Here is a 26,438-nt window from a genome sequence, read left to right on the forward strand (position 1 = left end):
TTTTCTAAGAAGTCACAGGCTCATTTTCAACTGCAAAAACAGTACGAGTTCATTTGAAACAAGCGTAAGTTTTTGCAGTCGTTTTTATTTATCCATTTTTTTTTTTTTTTTTTTATCCCTTTACTGCATCGCGTTACCATATGGCAACAAGTGGATACTCTGGCAAGACATTAGGTACTGTATGTTGTTGCCGTATGGCAACGAGCTTTTTTAAGCCTCAAAAGTTAAAGAAAAAATTAAAATTTCGAAAAAAGCTCAAAGACGTGTCTCTTTGTTGTCACTTTACAATAACATATATTTTTTTCATCAAAATCGGAGTCACAAAAAAATTCCATGCAGTAGAGGGTTAAAAATCAGAAAATTTCTCTCCTAAGAGAGACTTGCATTGATGATAGGTGCAGCCAGATCGAAACACGTTTACAGCTATGCTCCCGCCTAAGTGGCCTTGATGGCAGTGACTGATGAACAGTTTTTTTCTCCTTTTTTTCAGAAATGCTGAAAAACTGTTGATATTTACAAAGAAAGAAACGCTTTTCTGATATGTTTTAAGTGCACTTAAATGTACGCTTAAAACGTTTAAAAAATTACTGTACTAGAGAGGAGACAAGTCATTGAATATTCAACGACTTAATAACAATTCGTCGCTTGGCTGACATAAGGGCGTAACTGCACTCTGCAATGAACCCTGTCCTCCATACAACTCAATGCTTTTCCGGGCTCATCCCAATGTGTAGTTACGTCCTTATGTCAGCCAAGCGACGAATTTTTGCAGGAAATTTTACTTTCTTGCGGTCAGAAGTAAACAAACAAAACTCCTGTGATTTTATTAAATTAAAATTTGACACAACAACTTTTCTGCCGACAAATAGAGAGTAGGAGGAAGAACCCCTCGACGGGCAAGGTGCGAAACCTTCTATCTCCGTTTGCGACGTTGCAGTTTTTCTATCATATTTTATTTTTCTTCGGAAAAACTGGTTTACGCAATTTCTTAGAAACATCTTGATTTTTCTTCTCTGTTATCAGAATATTCTGCATGAATTTTAAGCCATAAAGTTGGCTTATTTCTCTTCGAAACAATAAAAAGGGAGCAAACATTTTGAAACACCGCAATGATTATACGTGGTTTCGCACTTTGGCCATCGCCTTCAATGTTCGATAGTCACAGGCGTCAACGCGCCAAATGCGCCTAAAAAATCGGTCATGGTGCCTAAAAAATGAAGGCTCTGCGCCAACGTGGCCCCTGAAAATCCCCCCCCCCCCCCCCCGGAAGAAAAAAATCTTAATTTTTTGTTTGGTTTGGTGAAACATCTTCCGTCTAACTTTTTACTAAATGCGCCGTGATATATAGGCAAAAAGTCAATTTGGCCGCTAAAAGATCTTCAATGGCCCATCGGCCCGTAATAATCAAGCTTAATGGGCCACATGGCTCTTGAAACTCAAAGGTGAGTTTTGAACACTGAATTCGCCCTGTTATTTGAAAAAACCTAGTTCCTCTTCATTAAACTCGATTTAATTGTGATTTCTTACCCTAAGAAGATCTGAAGCCACTTGATTGATGGATTTTGCGACAAGACGAGTATGAGCAATGAAACAGGGGTACATAAGCCTGGAGATGAGGAATTGCATGTGAGATCCGCAAAAAGCCGGAATGATGAACACGGGTCGGGTATCTGCACGAAGAGCTCTCCCAGCTGACGAAGGTATCGAGATGAATTTAGCACAAGATTGGCTGTCACATTCAATGTCTCCGGCTGTTAAGAAGCGTCCAATCTCCTCAATTTCCGCCATAGATGAGGGTAAGAAGTCTTTTATTGATTTGTATCGTTGCTTCCTAATGCACGTAAAACAGACAATTAGACTTGGAATTTGGAAAGAACCTTGGGTGACACAAAATTGTTTCAGCTATTTTGCAATAAAATTGCTCCAAAAAATCAAAATAGAATGATCACAAGATTCCAAACTTTTCCGGAATAGCAAAAATATTTCAAAATTAAAGGTTGCCGATTTTTTTTGTTGAAAAACACACATTTTCAGAGCCTTTAAAATGTAGGGCAATCACCTAAAAAGGTATAATGAAACATACTCAAAAAGGATCCCCTTGTATGAATGGCAATCCTCAAAAGTAAGTTTAAATCATTCATATAAAAAACGAGAAAATGCCACTTTCCCATATTCCAAACTATCTTGATTAAAAAACACACAAATCTGTACGAAACAGGGGCCATTTTTTTGTTTTTAAAAACTTCAACTCACGACCATTGTATTGTAATACACTTATGATAATAATTCAATGAAAATCTAAAGCCTAAAATTAGAACAGCTTGACTTTTCATAGATCGCCTTTCGAACAACAAATAGCCACTTCTGTAAACAATTTCTCAATTTTCATAAATGCTGTAGAAAGTGTTGATCAACTTAAATAAGTTATTCGTTGATATTCCGTCAGATAAAGTAACTGATATCCAAGTCGATGGATAGGGAATAATACCGACTATCTGGAAACTGACACTTTTGTAGGACGAAGAGAGAACTTCGCCGTTTTTGTAATTAGCTTTGTAATTTTTTCATACATTACAGCGTTATTAAAGCGCTCCCTTACAGAATTGGAAAAAACTAGAAACATCAGCTTGCGTATTTTAAACTCGTCACTTTCCAGCCAAAGTATCACAAACACCATGCCGACCACGCGACATTTCAATATTTCCGCCGCCATTTTATTTTAAGCGTGCCAGTAGGGCTCGCTTTTTGAAATCACTCGGATGTACCATAGTACAGCACACCGATCAACCAATGCTATTCAACGGGCCGTCCAAATATTTTTTTCCTCGGACCCGTTTTCTTGTCTTTGAACCATTATACTGTCAAGCCCTGATGGTCTCTTACCAAAAAACCGAATGAACTGCTAATTGGGAACCCTTGAGAACATTTTCCTGTCAAAACCGTATTATTTCATTTGACAAAAACCTCATAGAAGCTTTCTTACGCTCGGAGGACTCAACTCTAGAACCTTCTTTCCCGCCAAAACTGTTTAGCCAATGAGCGTCTTGCACTGCAAGTGCAATCTGTGATGAGCCTCGTGACTCTTTATACCATGTACTAACCGTGGCCCCTGCAGAAATCCACTCAAACCACTGCAGTTATCTCCCGATATAGCTTTGGGTGTCAGGTTTCGAGCAAGGCAATAAAAGACGGCGAGGAGAGGGTCGCCTCGTCGAACCTATTATCTTCCACGCCCGATTAACCATTCACCGTGACGCCAGGATCCACCAAATTTTCACAAAAATTGTTTTCCGTCTATTTAGCGAGTTTTTCCTTACTTTCCGTTAAAGTACAAATAAAAAGAGACCTCATTTGTAAAAATCGGCCGAATAGGAGAGAAGTTACAGTTCGAAATCCAAAGAGATTAACTCAACGCGATTTCGATGCACGGCAGTTCGCCCAAATCACGGTCGTGCGAAATGCCGCATATCAGCTTAAAATCAAGATAATTGGACGGAATCTTTAAAATCAATTTACATTCAACGTTCATGAATCAATATTTTCTCCCAAATTTAGCAAAAAGTACCAATTGATGCAAATAACAAAGACGTGAAAATAGTAGGTATGTGTCCAACATTTTAGTTATTCGGCACGCTTTTCCAACATATTCATGTTGGATTTTTCTGCTTGTTTTTTTTTACAGAGAAATTTCTCAACAAGGCTATCCGAAAATTCCTTTGGATTTTCATAGCGCTGTCGATAAAATTCAGTGATTTTCAAACAGATCCAACCAAAAATTTCTCTGTATAAATATAAAATGGCGGCAGAAATTTTGAAACGTTGCACAGTGCGGCCCTCAGTGTACAAAAATAAAAATTCAGAACTCGACATCTGAATATTTTTTTTTTTTGATTTGTCATCTGAAAGATATTTCTGACTCACGATGATGGTTTATTTTCAAATTTTTCGCTCAAAACTACATAAAAGTTGGGTAGAAAGCGGGCGGGAAATGGGTCGAGAATGACTGGTCCATAAGAAATACACGGGAAAAAGAAGTCAATTTCAAATGAAGATTTCTCGCTTGAAACGCAAAGAGCTCTGGGTGGTTGACATTCTCTTATTCCTCAGATATTCAACTTCAATGGGCCTGTTGCAAACTTTTGCTAGAGCAAATATAAGAGTTGTTTCCTACAGATGATGCCTCAAAAATCACGATGGGCGCATCGGCAAAGTCTAAAATGCACTCATAACTTCACAATCTGCGTAAGAAATTTGCTCTACCAAAAAGATCTTGCGACTTTTTGCGACTATCAGAGATATTTGAAGTTAAAGTTTAGGTGTTTCACGTTTTTACATCGTTAACTTAAAGCTATAATTCGAGGTTGCCAACTTCAAATGAACTGTTCTCGAAAAATACGCAAAAAATCCTGCAGTTATAACATTTTCTTATTCCTCGAGTGTTTTAATTTGATAGTGCCAAAGAATTTTCCTATGTCGGTGCTACTATCTTCATTATTTAAAGTTAAGTGTCTATTACCGATTTTTGTCCACATCGTCCATGAGGGTGCCGCACTGTGCGTCGTATGGAGCTTGTGATCCTTTGGCAGGATGGTGACGAACTGTACAATGCGGCAAAGTCGCTAACTCGTTTTTGCCCAAATTGTCAGTCAGGCGGTATTCTTCCTCAGCCCTCGAAGTATGTTCAGACACGATTTATCATCGAGAAATTTTCCCAAAATTGATAAAACTTAACAAACCAGAGGTTTTTTGAATGTTGTTGGTCCTTTTAGACACAAGGTATACGGCTTCTCTATTTTTATTCAAAAGAGCATGGTCAAGGACTTCAGTGTAGTCGACGTTGCCATCAAGGATCACAGATATCACACCCTTAACCATTGCACATTTTTTGTCGTGAATGTTGATGATAGGAACTTGTGGATTCGTGCTTATTACCATCTCTTTGACATCCGTCACGAAGCCAATATTTTTTTCCTATGAATAAAAATTGTAAAATTAATCCAGGAAAATGTAAGGCTATTTCCAAAGTTGTTTTGGATGCTATTCAGTCGTGTATTTTTTTTCTCGGCTTTTCATTATACTACTCGAGTACTCTATAAGTACTTTTTTCTGCAACGCCGGTTAGCGATTGAAGTATTTTTGAAGGCAAGGTAGTGCAAAATGTGGGAAATAATTTCGCTTGTTGGTGAGGGGAGGGGAGGGTGTTGACATTTTTCACTAAGTTTACTGTCTTACTCCCTGGAGGATACTTAAATTACAATCTTAATGGGTTCTCGGGAGCTGGTGTATCACAGAATCGTGTTTCGATGTTTGTATACAATTAAATAACAACTTTAAAGCATTTTTCGCGTACTATGGTTCTATACCCGAAATTATAGAAGTACAAATCTGTTGGATGACGTCATTCTAGTAGAAGAGTTATTATAATTTAAACTACAACGGTAAGTATCTGGCTGATCAATCGATTCTGAACTTTCTGAACTACTTGGTGCTACGTAATCTACGTAATGTACACCTCCTAGAGGGTATTACTTTACACATTCTGTAGTGTTTTCATCTTACCCTGTTTTCATCTTTCGCATTAAATTAGTTAAAACCTAATGAGAGGTATATCAACGATGAATCCCCCAAACCACTTATTTCCTTTACGATGTTTTGAAGTTTTCGCTCCCATTTTACTTTATTTATTTTTTTTTTTTTTTTAAAGAGATTAAATCAACGACCGTCTTTGAAATTTTCATAGAATTTTCTTCGCACAGAGAATGAAAATTACAGAAGTTTAAAATAATTGACTTCTATTTGTTTTATTGTTAAAAAATAAAGTGTGGCTTCGCAAACCAAAATATGTAGTTTGAGGGTTTCATCGGGGATATTACTGTTAATGCAGGGTGGTTAGCGACCGGGAAAACCGGGGAAAGTCAGGGAATGCAATTCGACCGGGAAAAATTAGGAAAAGGTCAGGGAATTTTTGTGGAGCCGGGTTCCACGTAAATATCGGGTCCGTGATGGGCCAGCTGATCGCGTTGTTTCGTCAACATTTTGATCCAATTAATTAGGTGCTCTAACGTTACCGTGAAAAAGTTAGAGAATTTCATTAGAAGAAGTCAGAGAAAAGTCAAGGAATAATAAAAACAAATTTGCTAACCACCCTGTAATAATGAAAGTGAATTTTCTAACTAAAATTTAAAATGACCTTTTTAAATTTTCAACTGAGTACAAAAATTAAATTACAATTTGTTTGATTAGTTAGTTAAACTCTATTTCTTTCATTCCTTTTAGGTGCAATAAATACTCCATTATTAATTCAAAAACTTACCAAGGAGACAATAAAAACGGCCCCAATTGCTCCGAATTTTAAGATTCGCCTGATCAATGTTTCAGCGTCTCTCTGCGAGAATGCACTGATACCTGACATTACTGAAACTGAGGTATCATATTTGTTCGCATAGGTCTGCAATACGTTTGTTGCATCTGCGTTGAAAGGCGAATCCAAAGTCGCAACCACGAACTTTTCAACGCCGCGCTGCACTAGTTTCTTCATGAGGGGAATTGCATTTACCGCCGATGGACCTAAAAATTATTCCCCATACTAAGAGATCAAACAGCTTTTAATGATCTAAAGAAGTAGTTAAAACTCAAATTATTCGGAATTCTAAAATAAAATTATTCCCTAAATTTTTATAACTAAGAAGTGTTTTCCTGCATGCTAATAATTGAGAAGTTAGGAGGAGAAACGACTAACTGATTTCGGATTCGGCCATTTTTCGGATAACGGATTTTCTGAAACTATACATAGTGAGTAGTATGTGTACAAAATTTCCAATTTTTTTTTTTAAAAAAAAATTGTATTTTTCGCAAGATTAAGATTGTATTTTAATGAATTTTAATTTTGAATCCCATAAGTAAAGACAAGCACATTTTCCGTCCAAAAAGTCAATTATTGAAAGGAGGGCGTAATAAGCGTTTCCAAATGCGACTTACGTCACATATCGTTCCGTGGAAGGACGGCTAAATGAGATCTTCTATGTTTCTAATATTACTCGATCCTAAAGATCCCCAATGACATTTCAGGTGTACCAAATTTAGCGTTTCCAACCATAAGTTTATCACGTGCAAACCTGTATTATGACTTAGAGGCATTTTAAACTCAACTGAAATGTTCAACAGTTTTTTTTCCCACAAAGCTATTTACCCGATTCGGCCGTTTTCCCTCTTAACTCCTCAATCATTTAGTAGAATTGGCACAAAAAAGTACAGAGTTATAAACGTGACGGACATTGCCAAAGCGCTTTCATTTTTTGGGGTAGGCCAGAGAACTTCTTTCAACCAGCAATAGTTCCCAACGCGTCTTTTGGTGTCTACAAATCATGGAACGTAGTAAATAATGATGTACAACTCTGTTCGATGATTTTAACACTGGCTCAATTTTTTTTAAAACAGTGCTTCCTATGAATTTGATAATTAGTGGAAGTGAGTCGGAATTTTGTCATTTGGTTTACGATAAAACCCGGAAAAGTGAATCTGCAATGTTTCTACTACTTTGCTCATGGTAAGTGGTAAACGCTGTTTTCTTGTAAAGTGCCAGAGGGCCGATTGTTAAAGTATAGATTGTTGTAGCCGATTGTTGTTATAGTAGCGCAATAATAGATTGAACGGCCATTTATTGCATGATGACGTGGCTATGTCGGTTTCAGAACATTCCGTCAACAATTTTTGTCCACACTCCTGTTTTATCCAGTCGTTTACGCCCACGCGTAAAATAAACAACAGTAATTTGGCGCAAGCCTCATATTTTAGTCAGTAATTCATATCGACAATATTGAAATGAGAAAATTTAGAGAGAAGGAAGTTTTGTTACGGTAGCTCATATTTTAAATGAAATGTCACTTTCTTCTTTTGATTCATCTTTTCAAATTGTCATCGGTGAATATTCTGTTTTCTTTCCACCCTAGAAATTTTTGATATAAATACACCTCATACGTACCTTCTCTTTTTTCTTTTTTTTCAAATGATAACATTACTTCATTTCAAAAACATTTATAGTTTTAAGACGTGGCAAATCTTTTTAAAACCTTTTTCCAAGCGGTGGCATCGATATTAATGTTAATAGCCGTATTTGTGCAGAAAAAAACTGTACAAAAATGAATGAAAAAGGAAACAAATCAAGAAGCTTGCGATCTTTGGTTTTAATTCATTCGGAGATCAATCTTTTAGAGTCAAATACATCCAATTTTGAGCGTTTGGATGTGCGTACACCATGCTGCAGCACAATAAAATCACAAAATATGAAATAAAAAAATTAAGTGCTTTGGCAATCATTGAATTCGACACGGAGCCACCTTAATATTTACAAAACACATTTTATATTTTCGCTTAATTCTGTTTTCATTTTTCATCACTTTAATTGAGAATAATCCATGCAGAGTGTGCAAAAATTTCAAAATCATGAGTTGAAACACGCTGACTCCTCCGCGAGTTTAAATATTAGTGCATAACACAGAGCGGAGCGGCGGCATGCTGCCAGCGCGATACGTGCACAAGCGCCTACAAACCTAAGGGGATACTTCACGCGTTGCGTAATGCTTGAAGTATCCCCTTAGGTTTGTAGGCGCTTGTGCACGTATCGCGCTGGCCGGCCGCCGGCCGGCCGCCCGCCGCGCGCCGCAGCTTACCGCGACGCCTCAAGCATCTATTTAAAAACAGAGGCGTTGTACGCTATCATACGACATTGAAGGCGCTATAGCATATTAAGAATGACAGGCATCCTTTAAGAGTACGGAGCTTTCTTCACAGAATAAACCAAGATGCGACTGCACAAAAAGAGAACAGCAGTCCAAAAACTCACCAAATCCTAGAATCCGTATTTAATAACGTTTAGCATAATTTTTGAATTTCAAAAGTGGAAAAATGACTGATAATATAGGTAGAAACATTTTTGAGTAAGTCGTCAAGAGGATTTTATTTTGAATCAAGCATAAAATATCTGAATGAAATCGGGTTACTGCTTGATGTAAGTGACTTTTCTTTTTATATTAACATCTTTTCTTCTATAAACAAGCATTATTTTCTTTATTGATTTATCAAGAAATCTTCTTGGCAGTAAATTGCGGAGCATATTCTTGCTTGACTCGAGTCACTCCTTCCTCTAATGAAGTTTAAAAATCATGCTAAGCGCCATTGAATGCAGATACTAGGACTAAGACTAGGGACCAATACTGCCGTGCTACGGAAAAACGCCGTATGAACCTTCAGGCGTTGCCAAATTTCCTTCGATTAAACACAAATTCATGAGAAAACTTACGATTATTTTTCTTCCAATTTTTCAGATTATTTTGTTCGCAATTTTACCTAAAGTTCCTGTAGATTTCAAAGAAAAACATTCATAAATCTCCTTAACAATACACATTTTATCGGAGGAAATTTGGCAACTCTCAAATGTTTACACGGCGTTTTTCCTTAGTACGGCAGAAGAGGTATATAGTTTTAATCGATGTTTCTTTTTATTTTATGTTTTGAAAGCTCTTTTTCGAAAAACTTTTCACCTGTGGTCGAGATAAATGCTACAAAACAACTTATCTGACTTGTGACGATGCGAATTTCACGGTAAATTTAATTTTTTCAAGTGAAAACCAGCGAAAATATCTTTAAATCTTCACAAATTATTCCGCACCCACGACAAAATATACTGTGAAAATTTAACGCCTTCAATAACGTGGGTTTTTCTATGAAAAAATAAAACGACGGCGGCAATTTTGAAATGTCGTAATCGGGATATGTGTTCTGTGAGCACTAACGTTATGCTACCTACGTTTCCCTGAGTGTTTACGTATAAAAATCTTAACAATACTTACATAAAATAAAATTAATTCGGGGATTAGCGTGAAGATAATCAGTGTCTTGTGCATTTGTTCCATCCTTTTCAATGATGCTTCTGATTGTATTCTTACAGCCTTGAAGGTTTAACAAAAGCTTTTCTCCAGGTTTGAGACAAGAAGAAGTGATCCTAAAGGGGAGAACAAATAAAAAGAACATTCAGAATTTAAAAAATTGTGTTTGTATTTCTTTACCTTAAATATATATTTTTTCAAACAAATCAATTTCAACGGTTTTGTAGTTCAATGGCTCCATTTATATTTTTATGTTTTATGTCTTTATCTTTTGTTTTTTTGCAGCCTTTTCCCAAATTAAGTTGTTATTTTATGATGTGTTTTGGGTGATTAAGTTGTTCTTCATTATGTGATTAGCTATTTTTTGTATAATATTGTAAGGAGGTTTTATTGATCTGCGGAGAAGAAAAAAATTTCATCCAGGAGGACTCCAACAAATAACCCGCTGAAAGAATGAAAATAAGAATAAGAAGAATGAAAAAAGTAAGATAAATAGAGAAAATTAAAAAGAATATATTTTCTACTACTCTCCTCTCCTTCCTCTTTTCTCTCTATTCTTGCTTTTCTTCCTTCCCTCCTTTTGATCTTGATTTCTAGTCAGGGTGGCATGAAACGTAAGAAAAAAAATGAAAAATCGGAAATATCAGAGAAATATTTCATGAAATTTCACGAAGCTGTGAAATACTTCATATTTTTCAGGGGCTAGACTATGCAACCCGCACTCAAACACACAAACATAGAAAAAAGTCACAATTTTTACATTTTACGAAATATGGAAAGGAACCGGTATTTTTCAATAATTTTCATAAATTTTTGAAACATGAAATATTTCGTGTGAAATTTCAAGATTTTATTTTTCATGAAATTTTGCCACCCCTGTTCCTAGTATGTCTCCAACTGACATGATTTTCAACAAGTTTTTCCACGTTGAAATACGTTTTATTTTAACCGACATCAGGGGAAAATGAGAGAGGGTAGCGATTTGACTGCCGTAGAACATCATTTTCGTCATTTTTCCGCCATTCTGCCGCATCTGAGATTCCTCCAAGTCAATGGAACTTTTAATAGCGGACTTGTTGCGGATTTTGACTCCGAAACACGCAATATTACACCAAGACTCACCTGGTGCTTTTGGAATATAAAATAGACAACAAGAGGTTCAGTCCTATTCACCTATTCACTTGGTTCAACTTCCCATACAACTTTCAACTTTATTGCATGAAAATTTTTACCGTGTGATTCAAAAGGGAAAAATTTCCATGCAATTGAGCTAGAGGAAAATTTTGAGGAAAACCTGAACCGTGTAAATGAAACTCATGACTCTTCATTTTTTTTCTTTTTCTTCTTTTAAAATATTTTTCTAATGAAAGTGATTGACGTGAAGTGGCGACGGTGAAACTCCAAACCACTTACCTTGATTGCAGTGTTTTGATAGCATCACTCTCATCATCAGATTTTAGAGCAGAACGAATCGACATCAATCCTTGAAATTTTCACAAACATTTTTTCGCACAGAGAAGAGAAATAACGGAGTTTACTTAAAGAATTGACGTTGGGTGGTTTTCCATCTAAAAACTAAAGTACGACAAGAAGTCAACATCGTCGCAAACTGAGATACGTGGTCAGGGAGTTTCATCCTAAATATGTCAGTTGGAGACATACTTTCCATATTTCGTAAAATGTAAAAATTGTGACTTTTTTCTATGTTTGTGTGTTTGAGTGCGGGTTGCATAGTCTAGCCCCTGAAAAATATGAAGTATTTCACAGCTTCGTGAAATTTTATGAAATATTTCTCTGATATTTCCGATTTTTCATTTTTTTTCTTACGTTTCATGCCACCCTGACTAGAAATCAAGATCAAAAGGAGGGAAGGAAGAAAAGCAAGAATAGAGAGAAAAGAGGAAGGAGAGGAGAGTAGTAGAAATATATTCTTTTTAATTTTCTCTATTTATGTCTGTCGTCATAATTATAACATAAGCAAGAATAGAGAGAAAAGAGGAAGGAGAGGAGAGTAGTAGAAATATATTCTTTTTAATTTTCTCTATTTATGTCTGTCTCTAATTATATTCTGTTTTAAGTTCACTTTTTTGTTTCCCTCTTTCATTTAATTTTGACCACTGTTGGGGACGACAATAGTTCGATTTGAAGTGAAAAGTTGGGCTTTTTAAACTGCGTATTTTTCGGTTGCCAAGTCTTTTGTCGCGTTTTTAATATGCAGATCGTGTTCTATGCGTCAGTTATCTTAGGAGTCATGTCTTCGCAAGTCGAAATTCATTCATGGTTTAGTGATCCATCGGGCTCAAGATAAAAGAAACCAACCTATTGAGCTGGTGAGGAGCAAAAAGCCGGTACGGGATATTGACGGAGGGTTCCTGTGCAGCGAGGATGTGGAGCCATTCCTCGACGAGTCCGTGGAGACGCCATTTCCGGTCCGGCGAGAAGACGGCAACCTCGCGGGGGGTGAAGCTGCGGAAGCTAGTCATCTTGAGGAAGTTGATCATGGGGATCGGGGAGTTGCGGGAGGGCAGGGCCCCATTGAGGTTAACGAAGACGCCCTGCGACGCGATGCAGTTCCAGGAGTAGGGCATCTGCTCCTCCGGCAAGTTGCTGATAATCAGGTCCGCCCCCTGTCCCTTCGACTCCATCATCAACGGCAAGATGAAGTCCCTGTTCGTGTGATTCGTGATCCGGGTGGCTGGAATCTGAAGGAAGAAGATACAGAGTAGAAACCAAAAACCATCCATTTGAATAGCATCAAACGAATCAGTTTAGGCGTTGTAAGGCTATTATATTTATTGGAGTTTAACATTTTTTTTACAGCACTTTCTTGGCCTCAGAGGAATACCTCGTCGTTACTAAGATTATCCTGATTGTTATTTACTGTGGAATCAAATTTCTTCTGCAGGAAGAATTTTAAGTATCATTCCTGTTATTTATTTTTTATTCATTGTTTTAGAATCTTCATTACTTCTCCGGTTGGTAGGATTTAAATTAGGTGTGTAAGAGGAAATCTAGAATTAAAAATCAATAAGCCAGCTCCTAATCATGGCTTTAAAGAATTGTGTTCAATTGTTTTCTTCTAATGTGGCAGAAAGTGCAGAAAATTTAATATTTATGAAAAAGATTTAAACCCTTCTTTAGAAATAAGTGCGTGGGGGTAATGTAAGATTTCAACAGATATAGAACAGATAATATTTTTTATGATATCTCATTTTTAGTTCGTAACGCTTTTGTGACGTAGGACGTAAACCTATCTTTCCACACAGGAAAACAAAATGGCGTCACGTAATTTATGGACGACCCCTTCCGCGTCTGCTTATTTTCCGAATACGCATTTTCCGAGGGGGATTTTTACAGGAAGAAGAATGGAGGAATTCGAGGAAGAACCCTTCGACGGCCAAAGTGCGAAAGCAAGTATCTCCGTTTGTGAGGTTGCAGACTTCCTGTTACACTTTATTTTGTCCAAGGAAAACTAGCCAACGTAATTTCTTGAAAACTTCTTTGATTTTTCTTCTTTATCAGCAGAATATTCTGTATAAATTTCAAGCAATGAAGATGGCTTGTTTTACTTTGTGAAAATAAAATATGAGCAGAAATGTCCGAAACACCGGAATGAAGATACGTGGTTTTGCATTTTGGGCATCGATATATTTATTACGGAACATTATTCATAATTGGTCGACACCGAGGAAGAAGAGGTTTATAAGCCTTTCATACCTGGGGGAAATTTTTCAAGATCACCTCCTTTGCGGCGTCATTGGAGACTGTGGAAAAAACATTGTGACCTTCGTGAAGGGCTAACGCAATGCACATCATTCCGACCGGCGTCTGGCCATTGTGAACCATTACATGCTTCACACATCGCTCCAGCTCTTCACAGCAGTCTCGAATCGCCAAGTTTCCCTTCAATCGATGAGAAAATTATTGAACAAGATAAAATCTGACGTATTCAAGCTAAAAGGAATGGGTCAGTTGCGCAGGTCAGCATCGTGTTTTGACGTTTGATCCCTGTAGATCAGCTCTGTATGATCAAATCTGTCCGAACACCAACTTTCTACGTTCAATACTAACCGAGATAAAAATTCGGCTTATGACGTCATCCACCGTGGTAGTGACACCCTTTCGTTTCTTCCACCTTGTTTCCATCAATCAGTGAGACACGCATTTGTACATACTGGCGACTCATCGTTAAAATTGGAGGAAGAAACAAAGGGGGTCACCACCGCTGTGGATGACGTCATAAACCAAGCGAATGTTTCAATGCGCGATATCTCGATCAGTATTATACGTAAAAAGTTAGTGTTTGGGCGGATCTCATTATTTTTTAGCAAACCTACAGGAATCAAGAATTAAAACACGATTATGCGACCAGCGCAACTAACCCCTTTTGTAGAAAAGAATTTAATTAAGTGGAACTACAAAGCACAAAAATTCTACGTAGACAGTTCCTTTTTATTTAAGCATTTCTGTATAGTTCTCGCAAGCATCAATACATCCAATTTAAAGTTATCGTCATCAGTTATATTGATATCATTGTTTAAGGGAATGTTCGATGATTGTTGTACCATATTTTCGAAGGTACAAAGTTGCTCTTCAAAAAAGTTTGAACAGGTTTGAAGGTACCTATAAGAATTTAAATTTTTTCATCAATTTTCTTTATCAGTTAAATTTTTACTAAAGCAGAGGGCGCAATCAAACGCTTTCTCAATCAGAGGCGGATCCAAAAAGTTGGCAAAACCGGATTCTCTCCATTTAAACCTGTGTTATATAATCGATTCTTGTCGGAGCACCTGGCCTCTCAAAGAATCGATACATTCCCATAGGTTTAAATAAAGAAAAACAATGTTGCCAGGATCCAGTTTGCTGGATCCGCCAGTGTTCTCAATTACTTGCGAAAATTGACATCACGATCAAACCTTAAAGTACATAAAACTGTTTACCATTAAATATGCGTATGGCAAGGTGGCAGCGACCTCAAGTGAAATTCCTGGTGGCAGCTCCCATCGAAATATTGGGTCCAGTTCGACTTTCGCTTCAACTTTGTCCTTTCTACTGGCCAGGCCCATCACGCGCTGACCGGAAGTTGTGACCCCTGAATAATCCATCAGTGTAATTCCACCCTTCAGTCAGGAAATTTCAAGAAAAATATTAAAAGTTATTTACACTCGACGAATATTTTCAATTATTTAGTTCCTCTAAAAGTGTCATGATTTTCATCGTTACTGTTACAGCAAGCCCTGTGGCTCCCAAATATATGCATTTTTTGGTCATGGATCTACCAGGTGGATCTCCGGAGTTTTTCAACCTTAAAGGTAAGTTTAAATTTTTTTCTCTCAATACAAATACTGGGAATTTGATTGGCAATTCCTAGGGAGTTTATAGTGCCAAGTCCAGAAGTGACTTTGGTTTTTTTTCACACATCAATTGATCGGTAGAAAAATCGATTTTCGCCAAAAGAAAATGGGCGTTTGGAAAAAATGCGTGACAATTTACATGTTCTCCGGCTCTGATGGTCGTGACAGCCCTCAGTCTATCAGTCAAAAATCAATACCCATGGCTAATTGGACCGCGTTTAGCAGAAAGGAACCAAGCCACATCAGCTATTGCCAAATTTAACCGGGCATTTTCATTCCTTATGAGAGAACGGTTGTGCGAATTCCTTTGAAAATTTTAAGGAATTTGCACAGTACTCGGCAGAATATTCACTGGAATTTGCACAAAAATCCGCACAACTGTTTTCATGTACAAAATTAAATTGCCCAATTGAATTTGGCAATACCTGATGTGGCTTGGTTCCTTCCTACTTAACACTGTCCGATTCAAGTCTCACTCGGCGCGCATGTTTGATCCAGTAAGCATGAACGCAAAATCGCCTTCATTTCAGGCTGATACCACCTGTTGCTGCTTGAGGGCACGTATAGTTGCGTCTACAGTTTTTACACATTCTGCTCATTGCACCTAACTTAATGACACCTGTAGCACTACCGTGCAACGCAAAAACGCCGTAAACGCCATTTTACATTTTTTGGAAACAACGTATCATAGCAGAAAAACTTGTGTACCTTGGGACAATATTTTTTCGGAATTATTTCGCAAACTTAAAGAACTTTTTCAAGAACTTAATTTGAAAATTTGAGGTGCATGAGTAAGACAGTTTTAATAATATGAAGTGTTAAGTTCCAAAAAACGAGGGGAAATATTGATGGATTTGCGGCGTTCTTGCTTAGCACGGCAGAGCAAGAAACTTCAGCAAGAGCAAAAAGAATACCTACTTGTTTCTCTTAAAAAATAGCTTAAAAATCACGAGGAGCATCAAGAATGTCTGAAATACTCTCCTAACTTCACAGTCCAAGTGCAATAAGCATTTTTCTAAAATTCCCGCTCCAAAAACAATATTATGGCATTTTGGAAGAGGTTGTTCCAACTAACCCTTGCGCACTAAGATGCTACACAATATTCAACATGGCTGTCGCTTCCCCGCTTAAATCGTGAGGAGGCATTATAGTCTTTATCAACGCAAGAAAAACGTACACATAAACGCGCGGGTTGATGAAATCCCGTCTCGCCGCATGTCTCTTGGCGAGTTTACTTCAACTGTGTCGAATATTGCGTAGCGACCTGACAAGAGATGGATGGAACGACATCTCTCTCGAAATGTTCACCTACACCGTGGTATCGGCTTTGAAGCGAACAGTCTAAAAACTTGTATATTTCTTACCCAAATTGTGAAGTTAAGCGTGTATTTCAGATTTTCCCTAAGCGCTCATCGTTAATTTTGTGCCATTTTCTATAAGGAACAACTCCTTTTTTTTGCTCTAACTGAAGTTTACAACAGGCCCATTAACTGGATTACGGTGCAGAAGCTGTATTATCATTTTGTAAGTGGATCCTGGTAGGGAATCTTCAAGCATCAAACTTAACACTTAAGAATCAATAAAGGGAAATACAGGGGGGACTCACATAAAATACAATGTACACAATTTAAACAGATAGGTTTCACTTAGAATGTACTTTAGGTCTTCTAGCTATCTACTGTTATAGATAGTTCCACCTTGCAAGTCAAAATAAAATACTTCCGTTAAAAAAAAAAAAAAAAAAAAAAAAAAAAAAAAAAAAAAAAAGTGGATCCTGGTACTTCATTTCAACTGTCAGGAACCTCTGAACTAAAACATACCCCATAGCCATCGTAGTCTATTTCGTTGAGGCCAAAGTATTTGATATCGACCTCCTCCAAATTGCTGTCGGGTTCCTTCGTGGTAGGCAACATGCGCGTCAGGACTTCTTTGGGAATCTCCTGTTTTTGATAGCGCCCCCAACGACCGCCCAAGAGCACATTCACAACCACATCTCTCTTAAGTTGCGGATCGTATATTCTATGATCCTCAATACCGTGGCTGGGGACATCTTTGTCCAGTATGATATAACACCTGATGAAAAAACAAGAATAAATGGATCAATGAATAAGCAGGTTGATACTATATCTGCGAAAGCACATCGATGGCCAAATGGTAGCGCTACCAAATGAACGCAGGAATTCGTCTAGGGTCGTTTATTCTTCCTGAAAGGCATACACTATGATGGGGTAAGTGCGAAACCATGTGTCTCCGTTTGCGACGATGTGTGTTCCTGTCATTATATATTACAGCTCTAAGATCGCCGGAAAATCTCAGGAAATTCGTACCAGGAATTCCTTCCCCCGCGCGACGCGCGACGCTCTGCGGAATGGGCCTGTTGCATGCAAGAGATACAGCCGCGCGAATAGACATTTTAGAGGTTAAATGACACGAAAATTGCGATGGTCACATTAAAAAAGTCTGAAATACACTCCTTACTGCGCAATTTGCGTTGTTAGGAACGCGCTTTTTTCAAATTTCCCGCGTCTGAGGGCAGTTTTCTAATCACCGGAAACGAGCAAACGGCGGGCTCGGTGATTTCCGGAAGATGCCGAGTCGTTGTTGTTGTTGTTATTTTTCAGTTTGTTTACAAACCCAACGTGATCTCCTACAGTGGTCCATATACGCTTTATGCGGTAACCAAATCGATCAACTTTTAAATATCCAACGCAATCCTCCTACATTTCATTTCACGATATCACGAGCTCCGATTTTTAGGTTATGTTGTCAGTTTTAGTTGACCGGAAATAGCCGCGAGTTGCCGTTAATTGTTTCCGTTAGAAAACTGCCCCCAGACGCGGGAAATTTGAAAAAGCGCGTTCCCGACAACGCAAATTGCGCAGTAAGGAGTGTATTTCAGACTTTTTTAATGTGACCATCGTAATTTTCGTGTCATTTAAACTCTAAAAAGTCTATTCGCACGGCTGTATCTCTTGCATGCAACAGGCCCATTGCGTCAAAATTAAATGAAATTTTAAAAAAAGGTAAGTGAAGAAAACATGCGTGCATTAGATTTCCTTTTAAATTTATTATATTTCACTTAGTCTTTAGCATGGATACGTTCTATTATCAACAAACCCTCAGAGATTGGAGGGCTGTGTCGGCCAGGTTGGCTAGTAGTCAGCACGTCTGACTCAAAGTCAATAGGTTTCGGGTTCGAATCCCGGTAATGGTGACTGGTGTTCAGGAAACTGATGAGTGACTTCAGTGACTGCGCAGAAACAGATTTCTCTTTGCCTAAATTCCTAAATTTGGGAGTCTCAAGCATTGAATTGTAGTTCCGGCAGTTAAACTGGTCTTCCGGTGTGCCAGGTTGCGCAGAGCAAGGAGAAGAAGAAGACGAAGACGAAGAAGAAGAAGAAGAAGAAGAAGAATAATAATAATAATAATAATAAATCAGGTTGCCCAATTCTAGCCCAAAAGGACTATATCGAGAGACACGACAGAGTATGCACCCAACTTCACTACAGCCTCTGCAAAGAATATGGAATCGAAGTCGACGCAGATAAATGGTATGAACACAAACCGAAAAACACTGCAACAACCAGAGATGGAGAGACAACGATCCTGTGGAACTTCCCTATCAGAACCGATAGAACTGTTGAGGCAAACAGACCGGACATCATCCTACGTAGGAAAGGCCAAACGTGTCTGCTGATTGACGTCTCTATCCCAGCAGACAGGAACATCACAAAAAAGGAAGCTGAGAAGAAACTAAAGTATAAAGACCTAGAGATCGAAATCAGCAGGATGTGGAAGACCAAAACCCGAGTCATACCCTTTGTGATAGGAGCTACCGGAGCAGTCTCTAAAGACTGGACTAAACTGAAGAACGAAATCCCTGGGAAACATTCGCTAGTATTGGCCCAGAAGTCTGCTGTGTTAGGCACTGCCAGAATCCTCCGGAAGGTCTTAAGCTAGGTGGAGCAGCGCGAATACACCTAGAACGTTCCCACACACCAAAAACACCCCTACCGCCTACCACCTCAGGAAAGAAACCTTTAGGCAGGCGTCCTCCAGACACCTACCCTGCCTCGGTTCCTAAAACAGGTATCCTAGTCCGTGACGAGCCACCCCCCAAGGGGGAGTGAAAAAACCACCACCCGGCCACCCAAACCACAAACAGCCCTCATACCTAGGAGCATTGTTTGCCCCTGTGTGAGGGCTTAAAGCAACCCAGCAAAGCTGGTGACAGCAGTGAATATGAAAAATAATAATAATAATAATAATAATAATAATAATAATAATAAAATCTGCAGGGAGGACTGCCTATGGTCTGGGGTATTGACGCACCTCCTTTCCCGAGTTACTCTGGACGCACACTCTATGTGCCAAGGAGTACTTAATGAAAAGCCCAACCCGGGGTGTTATGCGAACCGTGCCCATCGGGTCCCTTGGCACCAGGGCGCTTATGTTGGTGTCGACCTACGGAGCCCTGGGATACCAGGCGCCCTCCCAGAGTTAATATAGCCTTACCCGGAAAGAGGTTACGGGTGGACCCTCTTAAATCCTCATCTTACTCGTGGGAACAAATATGGAAACGCGCAACTCTAAAGCAAGAAAAACCCAAAACTACAAAGGAAAAACCGACCGAACCGATGATAATGCAGAAGAATTGACTCAGGTCTCTGGGACAACACGGAAAAGAACGCAGAAACAGCAGAATCAGCTGAATCAAACACCACAGGCCCAAAGCCCACCACCAACTAGCCCGGCCGGTAAGAACACAAACGCACAGCGTAGGCAAGCAACAGAGCGAGTGAAGTGGACCACAGAAGAGTATAAAGAAATAATATGGTGCTACTGGTACATCAAAGAGAGCACTCAAAGCTGCAATATAAACGCCAACTATGACCTCTGGAGAAAAAGGAATCCGAACACCCGCCCGCATATCGATGCAAACAAGCTCGCCACACAAAGACGATTCATTGCGAAAAACCAAAAACTAAGTGAGGCACAAATTGAAGAAATCAAAGCTGATGTAGCCGCAAACCTAGCAACACAATGTGAACCGGGTGTCACCAGAAAAACCCAAAATACCAATAACAACCAAAACTCCCCTACCACAATGAATAATGCAGCCAACCACACCCAGAGAGTACAATGGACCGAAGAGGAATACAAAGAAGTCATATGGTGCCATTGGTTTGTTAAGGAAAACACGGGCATCCACAACATAAAGGCCACCTACGAGCTATGGAGGCAACGAAACCCTAATGCCCGCCTGCATCTCAACGCTAATAAGCTAGCCACGCAACGAAGATACATCGAGAACAAGAAAAAACTAACCGAACAACAGCTTCAAGAAATTAAAGACGATGTTCACTCCACCATAGAAGCATCCACTGACCAACACACAACTGAAAGCTCACCAGGTGATGCCACAAACGACGAGAACCGCCCGTCGAGACGGAATGATCCAACTGACACCAGGGAATCAGAGTCAACGCCAAACATACCTCAAACCAACGAAACTCCCAGAAGAAGTAAGCAGCTAAGAATACCATCTCCAGAACCAGAACACGAAACAACTCCCCAAGAGCAGAACACGGCGAGCACACTAGAAACAACGACCTCTACATCAAAGCTAAGAAGCGTGTATCAAGAAGTTCTCGAGATGAATCTGGAAGAAAGAGAGCCGATAAGGAAAATAAAGGGGGCGAAAAAAGACCAAGAAATCATCATGCGAACTAACAATGAAGTACAAAATATGCTTGAGAGCGAAGAAAATCTCGACCTGTGGAAAATCAACTGCTTGCTCTACGCTGCAGCCCTCACAATCAGTGACGAGTCGAACGGCCCAAAAGGAACTAAAATGAACAAGAAAGAAAGTAAGCCCCTATGGCAAAAAAGAATTGAGTTCAGAATCCAAGATCTGAGGAGGAACCTTTCAGTACTAGCTAACTTCAAAATAACGAGCAAGGAAAAAGGACAACAGACAACCCACAAAGTCCAGTCAATCCTGGATAAATACACCGCGGAAGGAGAAGAAAGCAGTATAGACAATGTAATGGAGCAACTGAGGCAACGTATTGCTGTCTTTAGCCAAAGAATAAGAAGATACCAGAAAAGATCAAATCAATTCTCTCACAACAGAAGCTTCGAAACCAACTGCAAAAGCTTCTACAGGAACATCAAAGGTGACTCCTCCGACATCGGTGAAACCCCAGAGAAAGAAAAGGTGGAAGAGTTCTGGAAAGGAATCTACGAAGTCCCTACTCAGCACAACTCGGAGGCTGGGTGGATCAAAGACTCAGAGGTCACGAACAACAAAATGGAATGGACAGATCTCGGTGATGATGAACTGATAACTACCATAAAAAACCTTGCAAACTGGAAAGCACCCGGCCCAGATAAGATACAAAGCTTCTGGTTCAAAAAAATCCCTAGCATCCATAAGTACCTAACAGCCGAGTACAATAAATTACTGAACGGGAAAGAATTCCCACCATGGCTGGCCAAAGGGACTACATATCTGATAGCAAAGAATAGAGAAACGGCAAATCCCAAAAACTATAGGCCCATAACCTGCCTCAACATAGCGTATAAGATCTTCACGGCACTCTTGGCCGGAAAAACGTACAAATACCTAGAAAGTGCCAAACTACTCCCTATAGAGCAGAAAGGGTGCCGCAAAGGAGCTAAAGGGTGCCTTGACCAACTCTTAATATCCAAAACCATCATTGAGGACTGCAGGAAGAACAAGAAGAACCTATCGATCGCATGGCTGGACTACCAAAAAGCCTTCGACAGCATGCCTCACAGCTGGATCATCCGTGCACTGGAACTCATGGGAGTGCACCCGAATATAGTAAACGCCTGTAAGAACATGATGGAGCACTGGTCAACATGCATCCAACTAAGAGGAAAAACAGATACAATTATCACCTCTGAAATTAAAATAAGACGAGGAATCTACCAAGGGGACGCGTTCTCCCCCCTTCTGTTCTGCGTTGGATTAATACCCCTCTCTACACGACTAAACAACATGAACAATGGATATAACATCAAGGCAGGCCATAAACAACTGACGCACCTCCTGTATATGGATGATCTGAAACTGTTCAGCAGCAGCGACGAGAAACTGCAAAATCAACTCGAGACGGTGAAAGAATTCAGTGACGACATAGGTATGAAATTTGGCCTAGATAAGTGTGCCAAGGTAACCTTCAAGAAAGGTAAATACATCCACGGAGAAAACATGGATATAGACGTCGACACCAGCATCCGACAGTTAGACCCAGGTGAAACATACAAATACCTCGGAATGGAAGAAAGTATAGGTATCCAACATAAGACAATAAAAGAAAAGGTAAAGAGAGAATACATACGACGAGTAAGAGCAGTACTAAAGACAGAGCTAACGGCAAAAAACAAGATAACTGCAATCGGAGCGCTAGCCGTACCCGTTCTACAGTACGGATTTGCAATTCTGAATTGGAAAATAAAAGAAATAAAAGCGCTAGACATAAAAACAAGAAAATGTCTGACAATGCATAAAATGCACCACCCATCCGCAGACGTTGACAGGCTATACGTGAGCAGAAAACTAGGAGGACGAGGACTTAGGCAAATTGAATCAACATACAAATCTTCCATCATCAATGCGAAGTACTACCTCCAGGAAAAAAAAAACGAAGACCCTTTTCTCAAAGCCGTATATGCCGTCAACCTTGCTCTAGACAAAGACCACATTGCGAAAGAAGCAAACAAATTTGAAGCCGAGCTCTAAATTTTTACTTCAATTTTAAATTCAAGGACTCTCCTTTGCATTGAATTGCCGGGGGAGGACTAAATATCTGCCGGCCTCGAGCTGTGAATTGAGATACGAGAACATAATAATAATAAGCAACCCAGCAAAGCTGGTGACAGTAGTGAACATAATAATAATAAAATAGCATCCGTAATGAAAAATTGGAAAACGAAAATCTCCCTCAAAACGGAGGACGGCCAATTGGAAACTGAATTTATTTACATTAAACGTGGAATTTTCCAGGGAGATGCGCTCAGTGCATTGTGATTTTGTTTATCCCTGAATCCCCTGTCGAATGCTTTGAAAGACACTGAACTTGGGTTTCACATTAAAGAGCGCAGACAAACTCTGTATATACTCAGTCATCTGATGTTCATAGATGATATTAAAATCTACTCCTCATCGCCGGGTGAGCTTAAGATCTTGCTGGGTGTTGTGGAGTCCGTATCCGCTGATATTTGTATGGAGTTCGGGTTGGAGAAGTGCAGAGTTCTGAATATATATCGCGGAAAGGTGGCGGAAGAGGAGGAAGATCAGACTCTCTATGGTACAATTGTCGAACAAATGGATGAAAATGATTCCTACAGATACCTAGGATTCCAACAGAATCGCAGACTAAACCATAGTGACATTAAGCATATGGTTCAACAGCATTATGAGCAGCGTCTCAGGGTCTTGTTACGCTCTAGACTGAACTCAAGAAATCTGTTTAAGGCTATTAATACTTTTGCTGTGCCAGTCTTGACATACTCTTTCGGAATTATCAAGTGGACCACCACTGATCTGGAGAATATCAACATTAAAACCAGAGTGTTGTTGACTAAGAGCCGGAAGTTACACCCGAAATCCTGTAAAGAGAGAGTGACTCTCGGTCGGGAAGTAGGCGGAAGAGGTTCTACTGGATATCCACGAGTTGTGCAATCGTCAGCTTCATGATCTCAGGACGTATTTTACAAACAGAGAACATCCTTTACATCAGGCAATCGTTTGCACGGATAGGAACTTTACACCTTTGAATTTGGCCTCGCAGGGAGCTGCGTATCCACCGTTTCACACGGATGAGCAGAAGGAGACCATCTGGGCATCTAAAGAGTTGCACGGAAGACACTATAGTCAGATCCACCAAGATCATATCTCCAAGAGCCTGTCTTAAAAATTTCTTCAGAGCGGGCAGTTGTTTCCGGAAACGGAAGGCTTTCTACTCGCCATCCAGGATCAAGTCATTTGTACAAGAAACTATAGGAAATTCGTCATTAAAGATGGGACCGTTGATGACTCATGCAGGAAGTGCCATTTATGTCCTGAAATGATTGATCACATCACAGCAGGTTGCAGACTCCTAGCTGGTACCGAATACACCAGGAGGCATAACTCAGCAGCCAAAATAATCCACCAAGGGCTTTCATTACATCGTAACCTGTTGGACAGTGTGCCTCCGTATTATGAATATAATCCTGAGTCAGTGCTGGAAAATGATGCCTTTAAATTATATTGGGACTTTACCATCTATACCGACAAGACCATCCCGCACAATAGGCCAGATATGGTCCTTCTAGATAAAAATCAGGACATTGCTCACCTAATGGATATCTCAGTCCCTGCTGATGCCAATGTAGATGCTAAGTATAGAGATAAGATCGAAAAGTATCTGCCCTTAGCAACTGAAATACAGCGACTGTGGAAGCTTAAAGAGGTAATTATTGTACCATTTATAATATCCGTCACGGGGATCACTCCTCATTCTTTCCTGAGACATCTGAAGCAGCTCCACTTAGGTGAAAACGTTCACACCCAAAGCCAGAAAGCTGTTATCCTGCACACCTGTAATATCACTAGATCTTTCCTAAGCTCAGGGCAGTGACTGTATTTTTATTTTTAATTATGTGACCGACTGGTAACCTATGGTTTATGCTCTTTTATTTTAACAATCTTTTTTAAATTTTTAACAACGTTTTACGATTTTAAGAATTTTTTCGATTTTAACACCTTTTTACGATTTTAACATTCAAATTTTAGCAATTTTAAGTCAAATTTTAGTAATTTTAAATCAAATTTTAGCAGTTTTAAATCTAATTTTAGCGTTTGTAAATCAAATTTTAGCAATTTTAAAAGGCTCTAGCTTTAAAAGACTTGGCTACGGTCCGTCTTTCAATGAGTTTCTTTCCACAAACGTATTTTTGTGAGAAAGGTACCTATATAAATAATAAAAATAAGAAGAAACAAGTTGGTTTTTGCAATCGCTAGCGATAGCAATATTCGTCATGGGGACTTTTGCTTCTCGGATATGAAAATTTTAAGGTACAGTTCGTTTGTAGTATCTTCAGAATTGAGGGGGCTATGTAATTTTGTGTCGACATCTCTTTTTTAACATTTTTAATTTTTTTCTTTGCATACAAGAAAGCTGTTATTTACCAATTATTTATTTTCGTTGGATTATATATGGTTTTCGGAAGTTAACGCATTTAACTTTCAGTTTCGCTTTTTCGGCGTAAAGTATGATAATTTTACTCTACTCATATGCCCGAATACGCATCATAAGTGACCTATGTGCTTCCTAAGTTGCCATTTTTTCATTCAAATAGATGTAACTGAAATGTTGGATGTGTACTACCTATACTACTTTCATGTCATTGCTTTATTTATTTATTTATTTATTTTTTCTTTTTGCGTAGGTATAAATTGTTATTTTTTGCTGAATTTTGGAGAAAATATTGCTTTAAGAACGTGGAATGTAAATTAATTTTATTGAAAAAAGAAAATACCATCATTAATTTGGGCGAACAGAGAAAATATACATCAATATTTGGGTCAACATCTCCCTGATTATATGAAGGATGAATATATTAGTATTTCTGTATCAAAAAACTTAGCTTTTGTCTTCAGAGATACAATGATTCTAGTCCAAGTCAATTTGTTTTATTGAAAAAACAAAAACAAAAACAAAAAATAAATAAAAAAAAACAACTGAAATGTTAGACATACTATTTTCATGTCTTTCTATTTGTATCAATAGGTACTTTTTGCTTAACTTACGAACGTTGAATGCAAATTAACTTTATTGAAAAAAGAAAATAACGTCATTAATTTGGGTGAACATGTGGCTGATTATATGAAGGAGGTATATTCCAGTATTTTTGTTTAACATATTAACTCACGAGAAAATGTTCGTACATTTATCATCTAGTATTAATTATTTGTTGATGATTAGTCTAAAACATTCAATACAACCATTAAAAAGTAACTGCTATCGTCGGGTATCGAACTCCCGATCGCCTATTGCCCGCACCTTACCAAAACGATGGAGCGGCTAGTCGACTAGGCTATCACGGACCGCGTCAGTGAGCGAAAAAATAGCATTTAAAAGACTCGGACGATGGGCGGGACTTATCACAAGAGTTGTCCTTGAGA

The 26,438-nt window shown here is 38.9% G+C and overlaps 1 protein-coding gene across 2 annotated transcripts in view; it reads right to left on the reverse strand.

Annotated features, from left to right (window-relative positions):
* Nucleotides 1-1,685: 1,685 nt before the first annotated feature.
* LOC109030399 (fatty acid synthase) overlaps nucleotides 1,686-26,438 on the reverse strand; it is a 70,629-nt gene continuing 45,876 nt past the window's right edge. For both annotated transcript variants that reach the window (XM_072304022.1, XM_072304021.1), the window contains 8 exons: nucleotides 17,059-17,311; nucleotides 14,825-15,004; nucleotides 13,602-13,787; nucleotides 12,204-12,586; nucleotides 9,849-10,000; nucleotides 6,314-6,567; nucleotides 4,737-4,971; nucleotides 1,686-1,831 (listed from right to left, as the gene is read on the reverse strand). In XM_072304022.1, the coding sequence (XP_072160123.1) occupies nucleotides 1,809-1,831; nucleotides 4,737-4,971; nucleotides 6,314-6,567; nucleotides 9,849-10,000; nucleotides 12,204-12,586; nucleotides 13,602-13,787; nucleotides 14,825-15,004; nucleotides 17,059-17,311 (1,666 nt within the window). In that variant the 3' untranslated portion in view covers nucleotides 1,686-1,808. The remainder of the gene's footprint in view (nucleotides 1,832-4,736; nucleotides 4,972-6,313; nucleotides 6,568-9,848; nucleotides 10,001-12,203; nucleotides 12,587-13,601; nucleotides 13,788-14,824; nucleotides 15,005-17,058; nucleotides 17,312-26,438) is intronic.

The sequence above is a fragment of the Bemisia tabaci genome, chromosome 9 (assembly GCF_918797505.1).
Source record: "Bemisia tabaci chromosome 9, PGI_BMITA_v3".
NCBI classification, from domain to species: Eukaryota; Metazoa; Arthropoda; class Insecta; order Hemiptera; family Aleyrodidae; genus Bemisia; species Bemisia tabaci.